Source organism: Panthera uncia, chromosome E3 (assembly GCF_023721935.1).
Source record: "Panthera uncia isolate 11264 chromosome E3, Puncia_PCG_1.0, whole genome shotgun sequence".
NCBI classification, from domain to species: domain Eukaryota; kingdom Metazoa; phylum Chordata; class Mammalia; order Carnivora; family Felidae; genus Panthera; species Panthera uncia.
In genome coordinates, this window is record NC_064815.1 from 30,981,918 (window position 1) to 31,001,550 (window position 19,633).

Here is a 19,633-nt window from a genome sequence, read left to right on the forward strand (position 1 = left end):
GGAGGAAAGAGGGAAGACGGGAGGAGCGAGGGGGAGGGGGAAGAGGAAAGGAGGGACGAGGGAGAAAGATGTGTTTCACACTGGGAGTAAGCGGGGGACCGGTCCCTTACTGAGACTGGGTTCAGGAAGAGGACCAGGAACTTATCCTGCATTCAGGGTGATAGACCTGCCTGAGGGACGGACAAGGGACGTGCTTCTTTTCAGATGAGAGAAAACCGCTAAAGATCTTAAGGGAATACTGATTTCAGGGCAGACCCTCGACGGCTGAGACTGCTAACTAGGAGGCTGACAGGGACGCACAAGCACAGGGACAGGCTGCCCGTCAGTCTGGTGTCCCCGAGGGCGGGACGGGGGCCACTGTGTGTCCCGGCTGCCATGTGAGGTGACCGGCTGCACAAGGGGGAATCCACAGCAGTCTGCCCTCGTCCACGGTTTCACCTGGTCCAGAGGCGGGTGACCCTCCCCCTGACTGACACATGTCACAGACACCGTCATTCCTGCTTCCATCCGGTCCTGGGGCATCTTACACCTCCCGTGACCACCCAGAGTGGCGGGGGGGGGGGGGGAGGGGGAGGTGAGTTGGTGCGGTCAAGTGTTTTGGGAGACAGTCCACATTCACATGACTTTTCCTTCAATGTATTAATTGTTCTATTTTACTGTTAGTTATTGTTGTTCGTGTCTGACTGCACCTAATTTATAAATTAGACTTCATCGTAAGTATGTACATCTAGGGAAAAACACAACATATACAGGGGTCGGCACTGCCCCGGTTCCAGGGGTCCATTGGGGGTGTTGGAATGCATCCCCGAGGATACGCTGGCCAGGGTTTTGGGGTGAACTTCCAGTGTGCAGGAGACATGGGGCCAAGGAACAAGTGACAGCACAGGGAGGTGAAGTGTGTCCCTCCAGCGTGGGACACCCAGGCGACAGCTGCCTGGGACTCGTCCACGAGGCACTGGCATGGTACCACAGGAGGGCTCTAGATGAAGGGTCCAAATCTACAGAGACAGAAGGCAGACTCACCCTTGCTGGGGATGTGCAGGGGGAGGGGGAAGAGTGCCGGGGGTCATAAAGGGCACACGGAAACTTCTAGGGGTCATGGGTTTGCTCATCAACTTGACCATGGTGAGGGTTTCGTATTCAGAAGAATACGTACAACTAAGTCAAAACTTACCAAACGGTACGGTCTAGAAATATCCAGTTTATTGTATGCCAATTAAACCCTGATAAAACTATTAAGAAATTTCTTTAAACAATTTAAGAGTCATGACAACCAAATGCATACTGTCAAGTCTGTGTGGATCTTGTTTTTCATCAAAACCATAGTAAAAAGATATTCTTGGGAAATCTGAACGTGGACTGATTATTAGATGATAATGAGGAATTTTTAATTAACCTTATCAGGTGTGATAACTGAATTATAATACTGAAAGTATCTATATCTTACTTTTATTTTTTTAAAGGCTTTATTTTTTTAAGTTTATTCATTTGTTTTGAGAGAGAGAGAGAGAGAGCGCGAATAAGCTTGCAAGAGCTCCTGGCAGAGAGAGAGGGAGAGAGAGAATCCCAAGCAGGCTCCATGCTGTCAGCAAAGAGCCCAATGTGGGGCTCGATCTCATGACCGTGAGATCATGACCTGAGCCAAAAATCAAGAATCGGATGCTTAACTGACTGAGCCACCCAGGCGCCCCGCAAGTATCCACATTTTAATGTAAAGTTTTTATCAAAGGAAATACAGACATGCACACAAGTGTACGAAGCACGGGCGCACACACAACATGAACACACGTATGGAGCCCAACTCCAGACCGAGCAACACCAGCAGCATTATGGGGGCTCCAGCCCTGCTGTCCCCCAGTGGAACTGTAAGACTCCAAGGGGAGCCGGGATTCCAATCCCAAAAAGTACTTCTTCTTGTTCTGGAACTTTACATACGTGGAATCAAACAGTATATACTCGAAACACAAGTCTGGCTTCCTTTGCTCAACATCATGTTCATGAAATTCACCCACATAATAGTTACACGCACCTACACTTTAGAGACGTGCTAGAAATCTGGCGGGGAAATGGTGTGTGGTCTGAGCTTGCTTTAAAACGCTGTGGCTGAATCAAATCAGCACGTTGTACACTTTAAACTCAGACAGTGACGTATGCTAATTACATCCCAATGAAACTGGGGGGGGGGTGGTGGTGATAATGGATAGATGTGTGTGTGTGTGTGTGTGTGTGTGTATAATTATGCATATGTGTATCTATGTGTATATAAAGAAGTCAAACTGCCTAACCAGATTAGCTGCTAACATTACCATTCCATCTACAAACATGACCACATAATTCTGCATAAATGACTTCACATAATACAACTCCTACTACCTTTGATCTGCTCGTTTGCATTAAATAATATGTACGGGAACACCTTTCTATGTCAGTAAGTCAACAAACGTAATCTTTACCATTATTTTCCATAGCTGCATTTTATGACATAAAAGCATTAAAAAAAAAACCCAGCTCAGCAACAATAAAGAGGGGGACTAGATGAATCTAGGTAATAGAACAGATGAGTCTAGGTCATGGGTATATGGGAGTTCACTGTGTTACCGTCTTTCCTCTCCGGTATGTTTAAAATTTTTTATGTTAAAATTAAAGATGTGGTCGTGGGACAGCAGTACTGAGCAAATGTCCTGGGGCAGAGAAACTGCTCTGTGTCCACCACATCGTTTCCTCCTCTCGGGCACACTGAGAGCCGTCCCAGACCCCCTCACGTTAAACTGGAGCCATGTGACTGAATTCTGGTAGACAGAATATGGACAGAGCGCTGTGATCCCCGCTGGCCCCAGAGGCATGAAGCGAAGCCTCCGTCCGGTGAGCCACCACATCCCTGTGGCCCCGCCGAGCCTCACGCGCAGGCCTAAAGCTGCATCCCCGGGGTGCAGCCCTCCTGTGAGCAGTGATACAGAGGGCACCACGTGCTCCCGCAGGCCTTGCCCAGCTATTTCTGAGGGATCTTGAGACCTAGAATTGGCTTTCCTGAGATAGAGTGATTTTCTCCCATAATTTCTTCTGCGTGTTTTAAAGTTCGCTTTCATCATCTTGATTCCCATTCACTGGGGACCTGCTATTTTCAACTTGACGTGGCGGCGGGGGGGGGGGGGGGGGGGGGCTTTTTTCTTAAGGAAAAAATTATTGCGGTCTCATTTATCGATGAGTCCCAACGAGCAGGTTTGGGCTTCCAGAATCCTGCAGAGGTTTTCGGAAATAGTTGCTTAGTGAAAGCTTTGAGGATCTGAATAGCATCTGTTCCCTGATCGACGGCCAATTTGCAGGAGTGACTTATCTCGCAAGAGGGCAGAAGCACAGCTATGAGTGTCGCTGGGACTTTCCTGCAGACAAGAACGGTCCGGAAACGTTACTGTTCCCATCATTTGTCTCTTTAGCTTTTTACCTCCTGTTCTTGCTGGGACATGGAACCGTGGCCTGTGTGGCCCTACCCCCGTCTCCGGGACCCCGTGTGACCTGCCCTCAGGCCTCCCTGCTGGGTCCTCCACTGCGATGTGCACGTTCCTTTCCCAGCAGCCTGAGCGTCTTTCTCCCAAGACAGAAACCCCTCCTTTTCGTTTTACTGCCTGGGACAAGCATGCTGTCCTCATGGCACATATTTACGCACACGTACATTTGGTGGCTAATTGTTACATGGAATTAAAAAGAAATAAATCAAGGATGCTATCCAATCGGGTACCTATTTGGAGCCAAAACTTGAACGTGAGCGCCGGCAATCACTCCTTCCGTGGCCCACGCAGACCGCAGGCTCACGTCCCCATCTCCCGTGTCCGTCCACATCCTGCCCCCAGTAGCCTGTCGTCTCCAGTCTCTTGTCCTGCAAACACGACCACCTCCCCAACCGCTGTCCCGAGGGTCACCGCGCTACTGACTGGTCATTCTTCAGAGTCTCCCACCGCCACACGCAAGCCCCCGTGTGGCTCTCTGGAAAGCCCTCCGTCCGCTTCCGTGAGCACGTACCTGTCCCTCTACGATCCACCTGGAGATGGACGTCTTCCCGTCGTAGCCGGGGCGGAACTGAAGTGTGGCTGAGCGGGGGCTGATGTTGGAAATGACCAGGTTGGACGGGGCACCAGGGAGCTCTAGACAAAAAGGACAGAAAACATGGAGAGGCGAGGTTCTGAGAGCTTAGGAAACGTATCAAATGTGTCAGCAAGGACACGGTCTCAAGACGCCCAGATTTGCTTTCAGTACCCCTAAGCGAGAGGCACTGCTTCCCCGGGACGTGACCCCAGCACGATCCTTACTTTCCTAGGGCCGTCCGTCAGGCCCCACGGCCTCTGCAGTAGGGCGAGGACACACGCGGCCCCAGACAATAAACTCGGAAGGTGGGACTTCCTCGTCTCTGTGCATAGCCGGTAATTAACAGCTACAGGCTGAGGGAAGTAAGCGTGAGCGGATGTCATTCTTCCTGGCCCCAGAAAGAGCACAGAGACCAAACACCCACCGTCTCTCTGGTGAGGACCGTGAAGCCGGGGCAAGCAGAGCGGGGCGGGCGGAAGACAGCAGGTGCCGTGTATCACTGCCAGGTGCGCGGGGTCCTGAGCCTTAGGCTCCCGGGTCCGGTTTCCAAGACAACCACATTCGGGGGAAAATGCAGGGCTCTCCCCACTCTGCCTGAGTTCAGTGGCTCTGGCAACAAAATGGGGAGGGGGAGACACACTCCCACCCTGGGAGGTTACGTGGGTCTTTGGCCTACTCACCGAGTGGAGACCCTCTGGCAGGCTGCTCCCCCAGAGAGCCGGTCCCGCTCGGAAGCGGGACACCGTGAGTCTGAAATATGGGCTCTTATCTTGGCAGCACAAACGGGGAGGATACGGGGATGGGGTGAAGCCGACAAGGACGCCGTGCAGGCAGCAGAGGCGGTCAGCCCGCGCCGTGTCCGAGGAACATGTCGCGCCGGGGGCGAGGGGGCAGGGGGCTGAAAACCGGGACGAGCATGGGGACAGTAAGGCCACGTGAGCGGTCAGGACGGCACTGGCACAGGCAGGGTCCTCAGGACCTCAAGGGTCCTTTCCGCGTCTAGGTTCATGACTCTGAAGCAGGAACTGCTCAAATCGAAGGACAAGTGACTCTCGTCTTCGTATTTCTCAGCTCGCTGGACTCTTTACGTGGTGCTCCAGACATTTAATGGCTGTGAGCTTGAAGTGCAGGAAGCGGAACACAGTCCTGCAGCGTGATGTGATGGTGGGTGTGAGTTTGCTTCCAGACAGATCTCCAGGCCCTGGACCCGTGTCCAGCTGCAGGTGAGCTCACCAAGGTTAACTTGGCACAGCGGGGCCCTCTCCCCGCGAGTTCTCTCTCCGCGGTGCCTCCGGAGGTGTGCAAGGTGCCCGAGCCGACCCAGGGGGACCTGGTTACACGTGGCGATGCTCCCCAAGTCGCCGTCCGTCGCTGAGTGTGAGACAATTCTAACACATCCAGCGTCCCGCCATCATCGCTGGTTATTAGGGCGTTAACAGTATCTCAAACGTGTGCAGTGGGAACGGGCTGTTGATGACGAAGAAACGCATCTTTCTGGAAGTCAAAGACTGCTCTCTTTCAAAAAGCAAACTCATTTTGTAAACGCCTTTAAGAGACACCGGACTGCCTGGAAGCGTGGTCCCCGACCACCTGAGCACCTGCTGCAGAGGCAAATCCTCCAGTCCCGCCCCGCGTCCGCGGGTCCCCAAAGTCCCTGGGATGCGCTGTGGGTGGCTGTGCCGACCCGCCACCTCGGAGAGAGGGTGCGGCGATCGTGTATCTGGGGACAGAGACTGGCTTGGGGACACCTGCCCAGCTGGCAGAGAGTGTCCTACGAGGTCGCGCTGCTCAGAGGAGAGGAGACACCGTGCCCTCCTCCTTCATCGCACCCAACGGGGGGTGGCGGCTGCCAAGCTCTCTCGTGAACGTGGCCCCTGTGAGGAGAATGCACTCTCTCCTGGGCGGATTTCTTTTTTTACTCTATCCATTTTATTTGCTTTGCATCCCTTCCAGATTGCGCGTGTCCCCCTTCCAAGAAAGCGGCTGGGTGTGAACACGGAGTGGGAGGCAGAGGGAGGCGGAGGGCACGATGGGGGGACGTGCAGACTTCAGAGGGGGCTTCAGGGCCTAACCTTCGAAGACCAGCCAACACGAGGCACACTGGCATCTTGCGAGTGGCCAGAGACTGACAGCTGGAATTAGAGTCGAACCGAGAGCCCATAGCACTTTCCCGCGTTCACTTGGGTTTGTGAATTCCCAGGAAAAACATGTATTTTAAACAGAAACTTCAAGATTAGAGAGAAAAGAGCTGAGTGCCATTCTCCAAGGCTGGAGCGAGCGTGCTGCATGTTCGGGAAGATAATTGAGTCCCCGGCGCCTGGGGACGCGTCTGCCTCTCCCTCTGTCTGCAAGATCTTTCCTCCGCTGCCACCTCCTCCAACTCCTTCTTCTTATCTCCACCCGTCTCCATTGTGTAGTTCGGGGAATGAAGTTTCATGCTTCCTGTTCTCGGTTTCCACACCCACATCTCTCACCGTCTTCCCTGCAGGCCCCGACTACCGTCTCCCTGGAGGGCCGCACCCCACGGCCAGCTCGCTCCCTGGGGCGGGATCCCCCCCCCCCCCCCCCGCCCCCCGACAGCAGGTGCTGGCGGACGGGGCTGACTCAGGCCACAGGGCCCGCTTCCCACCCCGCCGCCAGCAGGAAGCGGACACCCCTCTCTTGAAGGTCCCCGGCGGCCGGGACACGGAGCTGCCTTCAGCCCCGGGAGTCGGCGTTCTCTGAGGGCAACGTCCTCAGACGAGCGGCAGCTGGGCTCTACTGACCTGGCGGCACTCCGGAAGAAATGGTGGACGAGGTCGCCAGGCCGGCCCCCGCCGCCGTGACGGCAGCCACGTCGATGGTGTAGGTGGTGAGCGAGGACAGTCCTTGGATTTTGTATTCGCGAGTCGTGCTGTTGAGGGTGTGGGTGAGCCGGGAGCTGTTCCTGCCGTATACCTCCCAGGAGACCTGGTAGCCTAGGAGCAAGAACAGAGTTAGCCGGGCCTCCCGGGAGCCGAGGGCGCGCCAGATGCTCTGTGTCTGAACACCCGCCACAGCACGGGGGGCCGGGAGGACGCGTGGCCTGCCCAAACACAACTCGGAGTCGGGCCCCTTCTTCTGTGGCCCAGCGCTCCGCACCCCCCACCCCCCGGGCCCACAGTGCCGTCCCCCCTCTCCCCACCCCAGACCTGGAGGGCTGGCTGCCTGGGTTTGGCGACCTCAGCCCCCGAGCTGGGTGGGTGGCGGAGAGAAGAGTGATGGCCGCCAGCCTGCTGCGCCTGATTTCAACTCTTGTCAAAACGTGGATGCGTTTCATCAATATTTCCATTTTCGTAGGCTGGTATTTTCATTATACCCTGCTCTAAATCAGGAGCTAGCTCCTGGGTTGCAACTAATTTGTGGAAACACTGCCACTTTCTCCCTCATGAAATGATTGATCGACGCTCTCTCCCGCACAAAGTGCTTTGCCTAAAAAGTTCCTTTGGGCCCGGGCGCCACTTCTACTGCTCCCCACCTTCTGAGCCTCCTGTTTCCCTGGCGAAATTTCTCCTTCCCCTGGACGCCGTTCCGTCTGGGGCGGGGGCGGGCGGGGGGCTCGCGATTACAGTTTAGTCAGCCTCGGATTCCACCGTGATTTCTGGCTCAGGGAAACAAAGCCTCAGCAAGATCCTGAATCGGCCCCCCGTGGAGGGGAGTTTATGTGATTAGGGACCCTTAAGAGCGTCTCCTGAAGAGGGAGACAGTGATGGAGAGCGCTCCCGGGCCCCCCGGGGAGGGGAACCACCGAAAATGCTTGCTCTTCTGTCTTTCCAGTCAATAAACTCGGGACACCGAAGCACTGAGAGGAGTCTTAAAGCTCATTCTGATGAAGGCAATAAATATAGTTAGAAACTTGTGCTTGCAGGTAAATAAGAATTTAGAGAGCATCTTGGGACTGTAATATTTCGAAAAAAAAAATTAATGTCAGAAGCTGCTGTCTGCAGTCCCACAGCCGGGGGCTCCGGGGCGCGGACACCAGGCCCCCCGGCTGGGCGGTGCCGATGGGGCATCCCGGGCAGGAGGGCAGCAGAGGGGTGCCGGCCACTGGCCGCTGGGTGCCTCTGCGTACATCACCTCCGCCCGGGCCCCTGTGCCCCGCTACGCCCATCTGGGTTGTGGGCTGCCTGCCCGCCTCCCGCTCGTCTCCCCTGCACAGGGCCCCGCCGGTGACGCCCTGCCCGGCTGCCCTGCTCCCCCTACACCCCAGACTCTCCCTCCTCACCTCCCGCCCCACATCCTGCCTCCCTCCTCCTCAGCGCGCCAGGCCAACCCGTTCTTTTCATTTTGTCAGTTCGGAATTTGGATCTAATTGTACGATTAAAAATCAAATTACTGGCTTCCAACACACAGTTCCTGGTGTGCGGGGGCGTCCTGAGCACATCAGTTCATCTAATCCTCACAGTGGACCTTCCGGGTCAGAGCCATCGCTACCCCCTTTACGGCGGGGAAAACTAAGGGGCAGAGAGGTCCGTGGGCTTGCTGGGAGTGGCCAGGGGTTTCTAGGGCTGGCCCGGGGCTGCGTGCTTCCCCACGGAGCCCCCCGTGCACGGCCCTGTCGCCGAAGCCCTGACCCTGGCTCCACCTGGCACGACTCTGAGCAGTCTGATGGCCGCGTCTTCCCTGAACGTACAGCAGGAGGCATCGCGAAATGCTACGGGCTTGGCCGTCAGTTTGATCTGTTTCAAAGGTGTCCTTCGTCAAACTTCACGGAAATACGGCATGTTGCTCGTCATGGCAACCTGGAGCCCAAACCGCGATTCGAGTCCTCAGTGGGGGGGCCTTGCTGGAGTCCGTCAGCATCACACCTGGTCGCCGGGTGGGCCGCGACCCTTGCGCGGATGCAAACGAAACCGAACGACACGCATCTGCTCAGGAAGGGCCGGAAAGCTCGGCTGTGCCTGGCGGCTCCGGCCCGGGGGCGTTTCACCTGCTCCAGCCGGGAGAGGAGGCAGGAGGGGCCGTCCCCTTCAGCGGGCCTCCTGCCTGCTCCGGATGCTGCCTAACGGAGACGAACGGCCGCAGGAGCTTCAGAAATAATTTTCTGTTGATCTGAAGTAAATTCTCTACAAGAGAGCAGTACATCCAATCACAAGCTGTCTGTCTGCATCCTGGCCCTCATAAATCAGAGTTTACGCAGGGAGAGTGGAAGATGCTGGAATTTACAATAAGCGCAATGGGCAATTTGCTCGGCGGGCAGGCCGCCCCTGCTCGGGGCTGCCTTCTCTTTCTGGCCGCGAACTGACTGGGAGGCGGATAAAGAACGGCTTCCTCCGGGCGTCTCGGCCACCGAGCGCCCCACGCAGAGGACCACACCGTGCCGCTGTCGTCGGCCCCAGTAGCAGCTGCACTGACAGGGAGCCTCCAGAAGGATGGTGGGTGGCTCTGGAGGCCGGGTCTGCCCACAAACCAGGCTTTCCTTTTGCTGAACTTGGTGAAATCCTCCCCCCGGACCCCGGGGCAGACTCTGTGGTGCTGCTGGCACGCCCCCCGGGAGCCCAGTCGAGGGAGGGTGCTGACCTGTCAGGGCAGCGCCGCCTGGGCCGGGGAGGGCCTCGCCGAGGGCAGGGGTCACCGGGGAGGTGACTGGGGGGCCCGTGCAGTGAGGCCAAGGAAACCACGGCCGTCGGGCCTCGGCTCCGGTAGGCCCTCTTCCCCCGCAGGCCTCCCCAGAGCTGCAGGGACCCGGACACGCTGTAAAGTTTGCGTGGGAAAGGGGACAGCGCAGCCAGACAGAGCGAGACGGGGACCACGTGGCTGACAGGGGAAGCGGGGCGTCCGCCCGTGGCTCTGAGGTCACGGCGGTGCCGGAAAGCACCAGGACTCCAGCAGCCAGGAGCTCCGATGGCCAAGCTCCGTGCTGAACAACACGAGGCTGCTGCGTGTAACCACAGGTATCTGTTTAAATAAAATACGAAAATGAGTTCATTAAGCCCTATTAGCTGGCGAGAACAGATGATCGTAAATCGCGAGTACTGGCAACCACGGCTCGGCCGGGGACACCGGCTCCGCTCGGTGACTTCGTGCGCCCGCCGGAAGATTTACACCAGGAGCGAGGTGTGGGGTGCGTTCACAGAGGACGGGGCGGGGGCCGACTATGTCTCTGTCGGAAGGGAAGTCTCCGGGTCCATACGTGTCCACCACGGAGCCCTGGCCAGACTTCTGAGACACGGGGCCCAAGCACGCACAAGTGGACGCCTCGCCTCTGAAGTCGGCGCTGAGCACAGCCTCGTTCCGGCCACAGGACTGGAGCCGACCCTGAGGCATCTGAGTCGGACACCCTTTGCTTCCGAGGGCAGTCGTCCTCTCTGCGCTTCTCCCTGGCCCTGCTTGCTTTGCTTTTTCCTCCCTCTGTGTGGCAGAAAACAAAGTTCACCTACACCGGCTGCTGCTGTCTACGAGGTCCTGCTCTGCCCACCCACACTCTGTTCAGTTTCTTTGCTCCAGGCAGCAGGAGGCCTTTGTCGTTTCGCAGTCACACCTGCGATCTGATGGATGCTGAGGGGACTGCCGGATACACAACGGATCTGGGTCCTGCTGTCCAATTTCAATAGTGACTCTTCCCTTTTCCTGGAGTGACAACGTTGCTGACAGGAGGCATTTCAAAACGTTAGCTCCGAGGGCAGAACCAGACCCACAGATGTACCCTGGTCGAAAGTCAGGGTTAGAGGCCGCATCGGGGCCCGTGTGCCCTCTGGGACGTGGTCTCAGCACACCAGTCTATAGGGGCCCCTGGCCGAGCTCAGGAGACAAGGTAGTGTTTTGTGGACAAGCAGGAGAGGTTGGCACCAGGAAGTTTCCCGACTAACGGGAGGAAACAGAGGAGTTTAGGGTAGGAAGGCAATCCCCAGGCTATGCCTTAGGGCACCCGGGACACTGCCTGGAGCCCCAGAAACAGCGTGAGGACACAGTGATGCTGGGTGCCTCCCATCTGTGTCCACAGGGGACCACGGTTCTCAATTTCAGGACCATGGCATGCCACACGCCTTTGCCCACATCCTGTCTTTGCAGAGCTGGGTTTCTGGTGTTGTCGGTGATACAGAGGCAGGTAGGCTTCCATTAATTTCAAATTCAGCTGTTGAGTTGTTTGCATATAATTAAGTTTTTTGCACCAAGTGACCTCATCCAGAGAGCTGCCAGGTGTGTGGAGAAACTTGGTGGGAGCCCATGACCCCAGGAAGACGGGAACCCCTGGGTCGGGGTTAGGAACATGGTGTGAACCCCACCGCCGTCACACTGAGGAGGGAGAGGCTACAACACAGACACTTGTCCCCCCATGCTGGCCACGTGACCCTGGGACGTCGACACCAGGGTCTCAGACAGGGGTTGTAAGAGGTGCTCTGTGTGCTTGTTCCAAACTAAACAGGATCCTGCAATGCTGAGGTGCCTGCCTGTGGTAAGTGCCCGGGTCGCCACTGCTGCTGTCTAGGACGTGGCCCTGAGGCCGGGCAGCGGGGACAGATGTCACTCCTGGTCTCTCCAGTGCACGGCTAGCATGAGCGGGCTTCTGGAGTGTCGGGCACATGAGGGCCTCCGTGGGCTTCTGCAGGCGGTCAGGCTACAGAAGTATCCGCTGAGGGGCAACGCGGTCCAGGTTCGTCAGAATTATCCGCCGAGGGACAGGTTTGTCACAGATGCACAGGAAGGATGGACACCACTCGCTCAGGAGCTGGGTCCCCCTGAGGCCTCAGGATCCAGGCTTAGAGGGCCGAGGCAGGAGCCCCAGACATGACAGGAGATGCTGCAGGCAGGGTCCCAGGGCGCGTGGCCGCGCTGTGGAGACACGAGTGGCTGGCTTGACATTTCACAAAGCGCTCACTAAACGGAAGGGGCCGGTGGCGGCCACAGCTTTGGATGGGTGCTGCGCGCAGCCGCCCGGGGCCTCCTCCCTACGGCCCCATGAGGGCTGTACCACTGTCCAGACAAAGAAATGGAGGGTCTGAGAGGTGAACTGAAGCCCTCAGAGCCCCTGAAACAGTGGGACACGGTCCTTCCCACCTTTACCTGAGGCCGAAGCGTGCATGGCTGTTAAAACCAAACCCAGAATTGCTTTTTCAAGCCAAGATTTAAATTAAGCCTGAACCGGGGCGCCTGGGTGGCTCAGTCGGTTGAGCGGCCGACTTCGGCTCAGGTCACGGTCTCGCGGTTCGTGAGTTCGAGCCCCGCGTCGGGCTCTGTGCTGACAGCTCAGAGCCTGGAGCCTGTTTCGGATTCTGTGTCTCCCTCTCTCTGACCCTCCCCCGTTCATGCTCTGTCTCTCTCTGTCTCAAAAATAAATAAACGTTAAAAAAAAAAAATTTAAATTAAGCCTGAACCTAAAAGGTGAAGACTCTTCTATACGAAAAAAATCATCAAAGCCCTACAAAAGACAAACCGCTCCCCAGAGACACCTGAAGTCAGAGAGGAGCCTGTCTGAGGGCGGGGCAGGCTGGCCGCCCCGGTCAGCCAGGGTCCCCCGAAGGCCCTGTACGGGGGGCCAGGGGCAAGGAGCCCAAGCCAGGACACCCAGGCCTCCCCGTGGGGCTCCCGGGGCCCCGGCCGCTGCCGGATCGCAGCGTTTTAGCAAAGGGTCCGCACACAGTGGACGTCTGGTGCATGCCTGCTGAAGGAGGGCCCTCTGGGCCTCAGCGCCCTCTGAGAATCTATCACGATATCGGCACATACTTTGCCGCATCGCCTCGAGAATCGAGGGGGACGGTGTGTGTGAAGGGATGTGCCACAAAATGCCGATTCCCCCTGATCAAAGGCTCTAGAGGTTCGTTAAGAGAATGCAAGGAGGCCTGGCCTCCGACTCGAAAGCTGTGGCCCACAGAGAAATACCCCAAAGGACGTGGGGCCCCAGGGGCATGATCTCGGGCGTGGCGACCAAGCCCTCCGCCCTCTGCCGATGGCCAGGCGGACACGTCCGCTACCCAAAGAGGCCGCCAGTGCACGTCTACCCGGAGGGCTGTGCGGGGTATGGCCAGGCCGTCTCCTTGCTGGGACACAGTCTGCATTTCCTTTTTCAGAAGACAGGGACACTAACCTGTAATAACGCCATTTTTTTCCAGAGGCTCCTGCCAGCTGACCTTGAGGGATGTGTCCAGAATCTCCGTGAAACTCAGATGTCCCACAGCTCCTGGTTCTAAAAATAAGTTAAAAACAAAGTCGCCTGTTAGCACAAGAGTCCCTTCTCTTTGGGTCAGATTTGTGTGGAAAGTTCTAATCCGGTAAGGGCAGCCCGCAGGCCAGAGCCGAAGAAAACGCCGGTACAAATCCTGTGGGGGTGAGGGATTTTGAGGTGGAAGGTGTCTGGGCTCTGGGCACGTAAATTATTTTGCTCAGCTTCGTCCCAGCCACGCCGAGAACCCAAGCGACGGGCCGTGGGAGAATGCCACACTTCACTCTCCTTCTCCTCGATCTGATCTAATGAGAACCACCAGGCTGGCTGGGTCCCGACAAGCAGCCCCTGGCACCCGGGCATCTGGCCTGTGAGGGGCCCTGCCCCGTGCAGCCGTTCTCCTGACACCAGAGGGTCGAGGGGTGGAACAGCGGCTTAACGAGCAGCCGGCCAGACTCGAGGCCCGTCCCCGCCGCAGTTCCTCACACTCTCTAGTCTTCGTTTGCTTTTCTGCACAATGGGGACAATAAAAATAACTCCCTGGGCCAAGCAAATGTGAGAATAAAGCTGAATAAAACAAGGAGAGCAGCCAGCAGGGCCCTGGCACAGAAATGCTGCCTGACACCGGCTGCTATTCTCAGCTCTGCGTTGTCCTAGTATCCCGACAATCATTTGTGAGAGGCACCCAGACGAGAGGTCCCGGAGCCCAGCATGAGGTGAACAATCCACGGTCATGGACCCTCAGGGCCAGGGACCCCTCGCCCGCTCTGCAGGGGCTGTGGCACGCCAGGCCTGGAGAAACAGGAGGGGAGCCGGGAGGAGCTGAGGAACCCAGTCCCCTAGCACAGGCCCCCACCCCCGGGGGGAAAAAGCCGGTTCCTACTGAGCTCTCTGCCCCACATGGCTCCTCCAGTCAGACCCCGAACGTGCCACACCGAGATCTTTCTAGTAATAACACAGTGCAGTATGTCAAGCTTAAAATAGGAGAGCCTGAAGTCACGGGTGACGCGTGTTGGCCGTCCGGCCAGAGAGCAGAGGAGGCTTCCTTCGGAGAAGCCTCACCCCCGTGCCGGCTACAGCCAGCCTCGGTTGCAGACGGCGGATTCAGAACGTGGTGCTCGGCTGGTACCTGGACAAAACTTCCTAACACAACTTGTAATTTGAAAAAAAAAAAAAAAAAAAAAAATGGCAACAGCCTCGGCAGATACACTTATCTGGGTGGAACTTTCAAAAGACTTTTTACGGATAAGCTCAAACACTGACAAATGCCACTCTCTGAGCAGGGAAGACGGTAAAATAGAACAGTTGTCGAAACGCGCTCACCTTCCTCCAGTTTTGAGTTTCCAGAAAGACATTCTGATGGATTTTTGAACTGACTTTTTTTTTTCAATCGATAGAGCAGCAAAGAAAGCTTTTTGCTCCTTTTATATTCTCAGTGTTTCTGCTTCTTGGATTCCTGCCCAAATATGCTGTCCTCCCGCTCTGCTGGAAGCAGCTGGCAATGTCTGGGCTTAAAATTTATATTCTGTTTCCTCTTTACTGTGTTGCCCACCCTCCCCTCCCCAGCCCCCGAGTTCCCATCGCGTGGGAGCTTTGTGGAAGGGGGCCTGCTGGCTGCTGAGCTAAGGCAGGTGCCATCAGCCAGAGAGCAAGGGAGGCCGTCCCTATGGCCCCCATGGGGGCAAGCTAGCACCCGACCGCCACCTTTCCGTGAGACAGTCCACATTCTGAACAGGAAAAACAGGCTCCTTGCCTGCCTCCCCCCCAAAAATTGAGACAACATTAAAAAACTCTCAAAAGATGATATCACTTCCAGTTTTCTCAATTCCCAAGAAAGCAATGTCCAATTTTTCTTTTTACCTACTAATGGTGGGTCTAAGTGCATTTTATGTTCTATTTCCTGGCCACAGAGCTTAATGGGATGTTTCCCCACCATTTCTGTCCACTAACCAGCAACAATTGGGCTTTCTTTCTTTCTTTTTTTTGTAGTGAAGAATCGAGCCAGGAATTTTCTCTCTTGTTTGAAAGGAGTCATCTTCTGCCACTTTGTGGTTTTTTTTAAAACTGTTTTTAAATTTATTTTTGAGAGAGACAGAGCATGAGGGGGAGGGGCAGAGAGAGAGGGAGACACAGAACCCGAAGCAGCTCCAGGCTCCGAGCTGTCAGCACAGAGCCCAACGCGGGGCGTGAACTTGTGAACCATGAGATCGTGACCTGAGCCAAAGTCGGATGCCCAACCGACTGAGCCCCCCAGGTACCCCCGCCACTTAGTGTTTTTAATGAATATTCTCTGGGAAGAGAGGTCTGCTACCCAGCTGGACCTGGCTGCGGCTTGAGCAGACAGCGCCTTGCCTCTGCCAAAGAATGCAAACACGCACATAATGGAGAGCTACAAGGGGGGTTCTCGTCAAGTGTGTCCCCCACCAGCTCCCTCCCCACCCTGTCTACACACACGAGGGGGCTGTGCTTTCCTACACATGAGTGCAGAAAGTACCCTTCATCCAGACAAGGCTGCCTCCTTCTCTGAGACCCCACACGGGTCCCCTGCGTGCCCCCTCTGTACCCTCAGTCCCCAAACCTGCAGGTCCCGCGTGACTGGGCTAGAGCCCTGTGGCTTCCCCCTTGTTTTAACCCCCGCCCCACAATCTGCCCACCTGATCCTTAGAGTGACCTCATGTGCTTAGGTGGCTTTAACTGCCTGGGATCTTACAGCACAGACACCCTGGGGTAGAACTGATTTCAAATGTTTCCATCTGTGCTTAGACCACATATTCAAATGTTTCCATCTGTGCTTAGACCACATATTCCCTAACTCTTTCTCGGAAAGTAAGGTCACAATTGCCAACTGCCAGCCCTCCCCAGTCCACTTCAGATGCCCCTCTGCTGCCCATCGGCCACATGGGCCCAGATGCCCCACAGCCACTGCACACCCAGTATGTCCCAGTCCAGCCCCGCGTCCTCACCCCAGACCACTTTTCCACATCGTCACTGCTGGCTTCTTCATCGACAGTCACATAAACCTCAGCATGTTAGGCCATCCTGGGTGATTCTTTCCACCCCTCTATTAACGAGTCCCCCTGTATTAATGAGCACCCAAACTCCCCGTGACACGTCTTCAGGGTCCATTGCCCCTTGTCTCCACAGCCTGGAGGTGGGCTCTTGTAATTTCGTGCCTTCTTCCCAGCATCCTTCACCCGTACCTCCAGTCCAACCATCACAAAACCCCCAGACAGAGCTTCTAGAACTACAGATCTGTTCAAATAGCACCCCTAATGGAGAACCTCCTGTGGTTCCCCAATACCCAGAATGTCTTTGTCCAAGTGCCTGAACTTAGCGGTTGAGACTCTTCTGGGTCAGCTCCCAGCTAGTTTTCCCAGCTCATTCCCTCCCCCACCCCCACCCCATGCTGCACTGCAGCCACACCCAACAAGTCATACCCTGTCACGCTCGCACACTCTCCTTACCACTGTCGGTTCTATTTCTCCTCCCTGGAGCGGCCTCAGCCATTCTCTGCGTGAGAAGCTCAGCTGTCAAACTGTCACCTCCTCCACAAGACTTACCCCACAACCCACCGATTTTCTGTCCCTCTTCGCTGGGCGGCTGCAGCCCCTTCTCCAGACCTCCCTCCTCAGTGGCACTGGCCTCAGCCACGTCCCTCATGTCCTATTAGGCCGTAAGCTCCAAAGGCAGAGGCTGTGCTGACTTATCTTTGTAACCCTTGCGACACCCAGCTGGCTACCTCGCACATGGCGGGCATTCCAGAGACACGTGAATGTTAAGTGTGCAGACTTGTTTCTGTGTGGGACAGATGGATGAATGAACCAGTCAATCAGCATTTAATTATGATATAATTACAGTAGGAACAAGACTTGATGAGATAGGCACACATCCTTTTTTTAAATGAAAGAGCTAAATGCGATCAACGTTCTCCTTTAATCCTAAACTCTGAGGGCGGGGGAAGGGCTGCATAACATTCGCAGCTGAAAAGCAGGTTCCACAGAAGAATGCACATTATTCTTTCCAAGCACTTGCGATGAAACATTTACCAAGACTGACCGTGTGCTGTGCCATAAAGCAAACTTCAATGAATTTAAAGGACTTGAAACTGTACAAAGTGTGCTCTCTGACCATAATGGAATCTAGCTAGAAATCAGTAGCAGAAAGGCAACAGGAAAATCTCCAAACACAAGGAAACTAAATAGTACACTTCTAAATAATTCGTGGGCCAAAGAGGAAGTCTCAAAAGGAATAAAAATACATAGAACTGAATGAAAATGAAACACACTATAGCAAAATATGAACACGATGTATCAAAGTATGTGGGATGCAGCTAAAGCAGTGTGGGGAGGAAAATTTATAGCACCAACTGTTTATAATAGAAATGAGTTTAAATCCATAGTTTAAATACCCACATCAAGAAATTTAAAAAAAAAGATCAAAAAATAAACCCAAAGCAAGCAGAAGGAAGGAAACATTAGCAGCAGAAATCAACAAAACCAAAAATAGGAAAACATTAGAGAAAACTCGATGAAATAAGAAGTTGGTTCCTCAAGAAAAAAATCAACAAAATTGATAAATCTCTAGGAAGAATGACAGAAATATGAAAGGAGAACACCACTCTCATAAATGAACAAGGAACACAATGACATATCCTGCAGCCATGGAAGAAGGGACTACCGCCAGGAGTGTGACATCCACACCCGTGAAAATCACAGATACTGACACCAGACCAAGATTAAACAGACAACTGAACAGTAGTATAACCATGGGAGAAACTGAAACGCTCCCCCAAAAGAAATTTCCAGGCCCAGAGGATTTCACTGGAAAATGCTACCAAACATTTAAAGAAGGATTGATGCCAATTTTATGCAATTGCTTCTAGAAAGCAGAAGACGGGGGGAACACAACCAAATTTATTTCATGAGGCCCACATTTCCCTGACACCAAAACCAGGCAGACATTAAGCACAGGAAAATAAAACTGCAGACCAGTATCTCTCGTCAACTTGGATGCAAAAACATCACCCACAAAGTATCAGCAAACAGAATCCAACAACATAAAAAATAATTACAAAATGTGACCAAGTGGGATTTACTCCAAGTGTGTAAGCCTGGCTCAACATTTGCAAATCAATCCACCGTTATCTGTCCACTCGCTGAAAAGACAAATCCCATAATCCTATCACTCCATGCAGTCGAGGCACCTGCAGAATTGAACGGGCCAGGTAGTCACAGGAGTCACAGGGTGGAGCGAGAGCTGGGTTATGGAGAGTGTGACAGGTTAGGGGCCCAAGTAATCGTTTATCTGGGAAGGAAATGAGCTCACTGGGAGCTCAGCGGGTCAGGGCAGTCAGGGAGGGATGAGGGAGATCTGAGAAATGGTCAGACTCTTCATCCTCCGAGAGAAGAACTGGGGTGTGAACAGAAGGATTCTGAGATGGCAGCTAGGAGGAGGAAGCTCATTTTGGACAGCCTTGACCCCTATAAATGCTGCCTCTGAGCACTGCAGAGGCTGAGGTCACAGGGAGCAGGGAGGTCAGAACCCCACCGCCACACTGCCCATCGGGGTCATCGGTGGAAGAGGGGGCCGGCCACACCCTGAGCTGGAGGACAGACGAGTGGCAGCCCTGGGTGACACTGTCTTAAATGTCTACTGGTTTCAACTGTCCTTATAAACAGAGGACACACTCACTGTAGAAATGAGATATGCGGCAAAATCCAAACAAAAATGTAAAATAAACTCCTAATCACACCACAAAGAGATAATAACCGTCAAAAATGTGACATATTGGGTGGCTCAGTCTGTTAAGCGTCCGACTTCGGCTCAGGTCATGATCTCGCGGTCCGTGAGTTCGAGCCCCACGTCGGGCTCTGTGCTGACACCTCAGAGCCTGCAGCCTGTTTCAGATTCTGTGTCTCCCTCTCTCTCTGCCCCTCCCCCGTTCATGCTCTCTCTCTGTCTCAAAAATAAATAAAACATTAAAAAAAATGTGACGTATTTTCTTCAAGGTCTTATCTCATGGAGTTTTATACAAGTTTTATACAATGTTTTTATAAAATTTGTATCTCATACAGTTTTGTGTATTATTTTTTTCACTTATCATTAGATCATGACCATTTTCTCTCTAAACTTTTTTTTTAATAACTGATGAAATATTTAGTATATTGTCATTCCATAAGTTTTTCAGTTACACCCCTCTGGAATATCTGAATGTTTTTCTTCTTCTTTTTTTTTTTTTTTTTTTGCAGTTGCAAATAACTGCTGTGAGCCCCCCTATGTCGGTGCCTTTGTGCACACGTGTGGTCATTTTCTCAGGTGACTTCTCCATATAATGCCTTCTGCAGTGTCATCTGGTCTGAGGGCAGAGCAGGAGCTGGTGTGAAATGACTGGATAGAGACAACACCGAGTCAAGGTGCTCAGAGGGGCCCAGGGTG

General features: G+C 54.3%; 1 protein-coding gene across 1 annotated transcript in view; it reads right to left on the reverse strand.

Annotated features, from left to right (window-relative positions):
* The window catches only part of SDK1 (sidekick cell adhesion molecule 1), a 526,124-nt gene that overhangs the window by 133,344 nt on the left and 373,147 nt on the right, over window positions 1–19,633 (reverse strand). Inside the window, 3 exon segments of the mRNA XM_049639338.1 lie at window positions 4,018–4,139; window positions 6,846–7,037; window positions 13,124–13,222. Coding sequence (XP_049495295.1) covers window positions 4,018–4,139; window positions 6,846–7,037; window positions 13,124–13,222 — 413 coding nt within the window.